This window comes from Drosophila yakuba, chromosome 3L (genome assembly GCF_016746365.2).
Source record: "Drosophila yakuba strain Tai18E2 chromosome 3L, Prin_Dyak_Tai18E2_2.1, whole genome shotgun sequence".
Taxonomy (NCBI): domain Eukaryota; kingdom Metazoa; phylum Arthropoda; class Insecta; order Diptera; family Drosophilidae; genus Drosophila; species Drosophila yakuba.
Window position 1 is genome coordinate 897,212 of NC_052529.2, and position 6,054 is coordinate 903,265.

General features: G+C 49.1%; 1 protein-coding gene across 2 annotated transcripts; it reads left to right on the forward strand.

Moving 5' to 3' along the window:
• The first annotated feature begins 481 nt into the window (after positions 1-481).
• On the forward strand, positions 482-5,911 carry LOC6532293 (dendritic arbor reduction protein 1). Of its 2 annotated transcripts, none has more exons than XM_039374494.1 (6): positions 482-891; positions 2,120-2,665; positions 2,758-2,947; positions 3,131-3,787; positions 3,841-4,044; positions 4,158-5,911. In XM_039374494.1, the coding sequence occupies exons 2-6, from the start codon at positions 2,173-2,175 to the stop codon at positions 4,825-4,827; spliced, it is 2,214 nt and encodes a 737-aa protein (XP_039230428.1). In that variant the 5' UTR covers positions 482-891; positions 2,120-2,172; the 3' UTR covers positions 4,828-5,911. The 2 variants fall into 2 exon arrangements, with proteins under 2 accessions (XP_039230428.1, XP_002093053.2); XM_002093017.3 differs by having other exon boundaries at positions 486-891; positions 3,410-3,787.
• Positions 5,912-6,054: the final 143 nt, after the last annotated feature.

Genomic DNA, 6,054 nt, shown 5'->3' on the forward strand with positions numbered 1-6,054 from the left:
AAGAACTCATTTCTTTATAAAATATTTTTGACCAAGATAAACGTATATTTTGGAGTGTCCTCTATGGAAGGTCCTTTATTTGCAACTCGCAAAGTATAGAAACAAATATTTATCTATAAATTCTATAAATGTTAACGCACTGCTATAAAGCAGTGGCTTGTTCTTTTCTGTTATTTTTATAGCAGTAATGTTTAAGGTTAAGCAAGCAGTGCAGTATAACATACTTTCCATAAATGAGCTGTGCTACACCAGGTGGCGCCACTTATTTAGAGCACAGTGAAATCTCCCTTAGTTTCATTTCCCCATGCAGTGCGACATACCAAGTGCAAACTCCTAGAGATTTCTGATACCAAGTTAGTCAAAGCGAGTCTTCACTGTCCGTTTAGACCAGTTCGTAGAAGAGTGCTTCTAGTGGATAACTCGGGGGATGATTGGCCTCTGTTGTGGCGCTGGTAACTCGGACTTCAGTTTCAGTTGGACCTCGTCTTATCAGACGCGCGCGGAAGCTGCTCGTGAGCAGACGTCTCGCCAGCTGCCAAAAGCCAAAGAGTTGTTGATCGGGAAAAGGCAGCCACTGCCTGCGGGAACCTGTGCTTTCACCTGTGAAAATTAATCACATTCCCAATTAGCAATCGCCGGAGTGCAGTGACAGGTGCGACGGCAGCCACAATGCTGGCAACCAAGTTCAAACGGCAGCCAGGACGATGACAAGTGGGCTTTTCACACTCAAAGTCGCCAAGTCGAAAATATATGCACCAGCCAGCACACAGGATACATACAGACGGAGCGAAGGCAAATCTGCTTTTAGGTCACACAAAAGGCTCTCGCAGCAGCAGCAGCAGCAGCATCAACAGGAGCGAGGACCACGGCGTTCCAAGAACGAGCCACCAAGTAAGCCCCCAAGTGCCGTTCTGAAATCCTTTGTGGGTTTTCCTGGACTTCATAGACTTCAAAGACTTCGGGGAAACTAAAGGCCAGAAACCTTATATGCACTTAGATTCGAATTACGCACTAATTTGCCTTTGAAGTGGATGCAGTGAAAAGTTTGTAGGGAAAGGGTTTCAGTGAAAGTTGAAAGCTAGGACGGTTCTGAATTTATTTAGATATTGTGTTGCATACTTCCGGATAGCTTTCAAAATGATTTCAGTGGCACTGTGGCACAACCAATCTATATAAATCGCATAAACTTTACAGCCTCTTTAAGCCCAACTCCATATACACTCGCATTAAATCCACTTGCCATAAAACAACTCGGGCAACAAAAAGCGTAAGTCAGCCAGCAAAATTCACGGCAAAATAAATGCTTCAAGAAATGAAATATACATGAAATGCACTTGGCTTGCATGCATATTTCATTTTGAAAAAGCGTTCTTATCCTTGCACTCTGAGTTGTCGAGAGCGGTTTGCTGCCAGTTCAAAACTCTTTCGTTTTGGAACCTACAAATGTCACGGAATTCGCAAACTCTCGCTTTTAATAAAGGTGCATTCTAGTACAAAACTATTATTTATTCTAATATATATATATACCTTTAAAAAACTAAGTGATGAGTGAGGCATGAACAAATGTCTAAATTTAAGCAGATTCTCGGGCCACGCGTGTCAAGCACGACACTCGTGGAGACACACAGGGGACATGGGGCATTGTGGACCTTGTTAACGGGCTTTTCTGCGTTTTGTTTGGCTTTAATTGCGGCTTAGTCGACTCTGGGCCCTTCAAGGAGCGTCGGCCATTCTTCTGGCCATTCCTTGAGCCCCGTCACGCGGTTGTCAGCCGCTTCAGCTATTCTCGTCGCTGGCATTGTGCCTCGGATTTTAATTGTTCGGCACTCGCAGGCTGCACCGGTGGTGGATGCCACCTCCTCTGGATGCCACCACCTCTGGTTGCCACCTCCCCAGGAAGCCACCTCCCCTTCTGCAAACCGCCGTGAGCACCGCATAGAGAATGCATTGTGACCTTCCACGGGCAACAGGTGGGGCAGTGGGAGTGGCAGTGGGAGTGCATACTCTACCACATCTCCACTTGCTCTGTGAGATTTATGAACTTTTGCATTGATGACTCCCTGCTAGATATCTGCTTTACTTACAACGAAATGAAAATGCCGAAAACACTCCTTTCCAGGACCCAAATTGATGACAGCCGATTCGGGCCAAAGGAATTGAACAGCAGCAGCGATGCCCTCGCGTCGCGGTGGTGGTGGCACCACCAAGAGGAAGCACTCGCTGGGCAACCTGCGACGGGCTCATCCTGCCTCTGGAGCCACTTGGAACGTGCAGGTGGTGCGCGGCAAGATGTCCTCGAAGTGCCTGTGGCACGCCTGTCGCGCCCTGATCCTGGGTCTCACCCTGATGCTCCTCGGCGCCGGAATGGCCACTTTGGGCTACTATGCGGATCATCTGTCGATGGGCTCCGAGTTGCGGGGCAATGTGACGGTGCGGGTGAAGAACGACCTGAAGGGCTTCCACCTGAACAACTTTGCGTACGTGGGTCCCATTGTCATGGGTTTTGGGGGCTTCATCGTGGTGGCCTCCTGCGTGATGACCTTCGAGGCACGGGACTCCGCCGCTAAGGTCGTTCCAGCAAGGCTGCGAGCTGGAGGAGGGGGCAGCAGCAAGAATCCCTCGCGGAGCAACCAGGGAAGTTCCGCGTCACAACGTCGCGGGATGGGTAAGTACATACGCTTAGTTTTGGATGAAAGAAAAGAGTAGTTAAATATGTAATATTGCTTTTGATATATTGAAATCTTTAATGATCTTTAGGTGCGCAGTACCAGTCGAGTCGCTGGGATCAGCACTTCGGCGTGTTCCGCTCCTCGCCGGGCGATCCTCACCAGCAGCCGCAGAGCGCCTGCATCTCGACCACGCATCCGCATCAGCACTCACATCCGCAGCAGCCCTTCGATCGCGAGGCACTCACCGCCGAACTGGTCCAGTTCTCCAGGTCACTCAGGTACAGTTGTGGGCTATTGGGGAAGATCACCTCATTGGGAACAGAACCGAAATTATATGTATATATCGAAATTCACTTATACGATTGGCTGTTTCTCGCTCTTACCGCCCGCTTTTCGCTTTCCGAAATCTGAAAACTGAAATCTGAAATCCGCATCCGCATCCCGCTTCCGCCAACCATCAGTGCATCCAATCGCTTTAGTCCCCAGTGGCGCCGCCTCTCGGGGGCAGGTTCCGCTCCGGATTTGTCCGGATCCCATGCTCATGCTAATACCACCACCAACTCCACCAATGCCACAAACCACCAAAACCCAACCACCACAGTCCCCACTAATTACTACAATTTGCTCTCACTGAATCGATTGTCGCCGCTGGATTGGGAACTGTATTGCTCGCACCGCCGCCACCGTCGCCACCACCACCGCCACTCGCACCACCACCACCACCACAAATCCTCAAGCAGCAGTGTGCGTCGAGTGCGCCAAGTGCGTTCGGGCCTGGGAGCGGGATCGCAACACTCCGGAGCAGGAGGTGGAGGAGGAGGAGCTGGCTCCTCTTCGACGGCACGGATCATCAGCAATTCCTCCAGCCTGATCCAGAGGGCCACCAGGGAGTGCTCCCTGCTGCAGCCCCCAGCTGCCAGTCGTGTCTACTGGCAGGCCTCCTCGTTCGACGGCGGCAGCAATCCTCCGCCCGGATTGGGCATGAGTTCCAGCGCGGAGAAGCGCAGTGAGCGGAACAAGCGGTCAGACACCGCCAAGCGACACGTCCTCTCCCGGCAACGACCCATCGAGCAGGAGGAGGCGCGGGATCACAGCCGCAGCCCACTGGGACACAGACGGTGAGTTCAAGTTATCCAGAAGACTTAGCTACCGTTGATATCATTATTTACAGAAACTCTACAATGTCGGACTCCTCGTACAGCGGCCGCTGGACGGCCCGCTGTGCTTCCGTCGCCAGTCGAACTTCAAGTATCGAGTCTCGGCGCATTCAAGTGGATCTTCATAGTCCCGAGGTGATGCCCAAATCCATTCTCCGTTCGCCCAAGCGCTACAGCTCCGGTCCATCGGCCACGCCCTCCGTGGAGAAGGAGTTTCGGTAAGTCCTTGTTGTACCCAAATACGACGAGCTTTTGCCGGCAAAGCGTGAACCCATTGTCTACAACTTTAATATAGTATTTGTGATTGATTTGAGCTCGGGTTCCCTTGTAGGAGTCAGTTATCTGTATGCTCGGAGCCACCACCACCGGTGCGCCAGCTGTCGGGCCAATCCAGCATGGAGCCAGCCGTTCCCGAGGAGAGTCTGGATCAGTCGGAGGAGCAGGAGGAAACCACACAGCCCAAGGCGTCCTACGAGGAGATCACCGAACTGCAGCACCACACAAGCAGCTTGCCGCCGAAGAAGGCACGTCCGGGATTCCTGCCCCTCGCACGCAGCGAGCAGGAGGAGGATGAGAGGCCAGTGGCCAATCCGCTGTACAGGAGCAATAGTTCCCGCCAGTTCTACAGGCCCAAAAAAGGGGTGGCGAACGAGCGGGATGATTCCGTTTTCTACATACGGTCCATGGAAAGGGGATTGGCTGGAAACGGTGGGTGTGGCAGTGCGGATGAGCAGATGTACGATTCACTGAGGGTCATAAACGAGCGGAGGACCACTTTGCTGAAAGCCGACTCCCAGAGCTCCTTGGGATCAGCGGAGCGCAAGTTGAGCAGCTTCTCCCTCAAAATGCCGGAGATCACGGAGCGGGAGAACTCTATTGAGATCGAAATAGATGCGGATGAGCTGCATCCCAGTACCCCGCCTTCTCCTCCCCCACTTCCTCCGCCACCCCCACCGGGCAATCCACAAGCAACTGAATCAATCCAGGATGAGGATCCCTAGGATCGAATGGATACACTCACTTCATAGCGTTTAACCAGCAGCCATCGACAATTACTTTAGCAACTCGATTGATGTTTGTATATGTATTTTTGTGCGTGTGCGTGTCGTTTATTTTTATAACCCCTAGATCGTACCTAGATAAGTGTTATATATATATACCAATACCAGCAATTATCTCTGTGTTGCCTCGGGCCTAAGCAATCGACTAACGAATCTTCAACGACGTCTATTAACTTGATAAACTGATGTTATTAAACAGATAACTTCAGTTGCGATCGAAATAATTACAGGTTTTACCATTCAACTTGTCTCGCGCTTAACATTTTCCAACTGATTATGGTTTTTTCAGTATCTATTTATATGTTTAAATTTTCAAAGAGCTAAATAATCAAACTTTATGAATCAAAAATAATCAACTTCTTAAGAACTTGAGTGCAAATTGATAAAAAATACCCTGAGATATTATTTTGATCGCAGCTGTCGGCACTAGTCTTCCTATTGTTAGAGTATGAGATATATCACGTTATTACGATCCCATATCTTGTGGGTGTACCGTTGTTATCAATACTATTACTATCGGTTACTGTTAATGCTAATCTCTACGAGGATGTGTACTCACAACGATCTAAATACGAAGGCGAGGCCAACAAAAATGCCAGACTTGTGCATACCCTGTAAAAAGTACAATCAGCTTATAGTAAAGACTGATTAGGCAAATTGATTTACGAAATTGGTCAACGGCGAATGGAAAACATGTCAATGAAAAGCAATCGGAACACGGATTAAGTTCGGTACACATATATAATTAGTTGTACGACGCTCTCAGTGTTAATCCCCACAGAACAACATTATATGTACCTATACGATTATATATCTGAGTGTTTATTTGTAATCCATGCAATTACAGTGTTTCTCGTTCCATAGATGTTGAAAATCCCACAGAAACCCCGAAAATCAAAATGCCCGAGTTGGTTCAAATGGAAGGCCGAACACGAATCTCTGTTGATGTGCAGCGAATTTTTGTATAATTGTTCATTGCATGTTTAATATTGCATAAATAAAAGCAAACAATGTGTGTCTAATATATGGTCTTGGTTTTATTTTGTCGAAAGCGCAATTCAAAAACGTCCAATAACATAGTTGTGAATTCAAATTCGCCCGCCACTTTTTTACAGCGTTGCCACACGCTGCACTTCTTGGCGCCGCGGGTGGCCACCCTGGCCATCG

Excerpts from the sequence above, each read along its gene's own strand:
- LOC6532293 (XM_039374494.1), top strand. The coding sequence starts at position 2,173 with ATGCCCTCGCGTCGCGGTGGTGGTGGCACCACCAAGAGGAAGCACTCG. Across the intron at positions 2,666-2,757 it reads GTCACAACGTCGCGGGATGG|GTGCGCAGTACCAGTCGAGT; the intron begins GTAAGTACATAC and ends AATGATCTTTAG. Across the intron at positions 3,788-3,840 it reads AGCCCACTGGGACACAGACG|AAACTCTACAATGTCGGACT; the intron begins GTGAGTTCAAGT and ends CATTATTTACAG.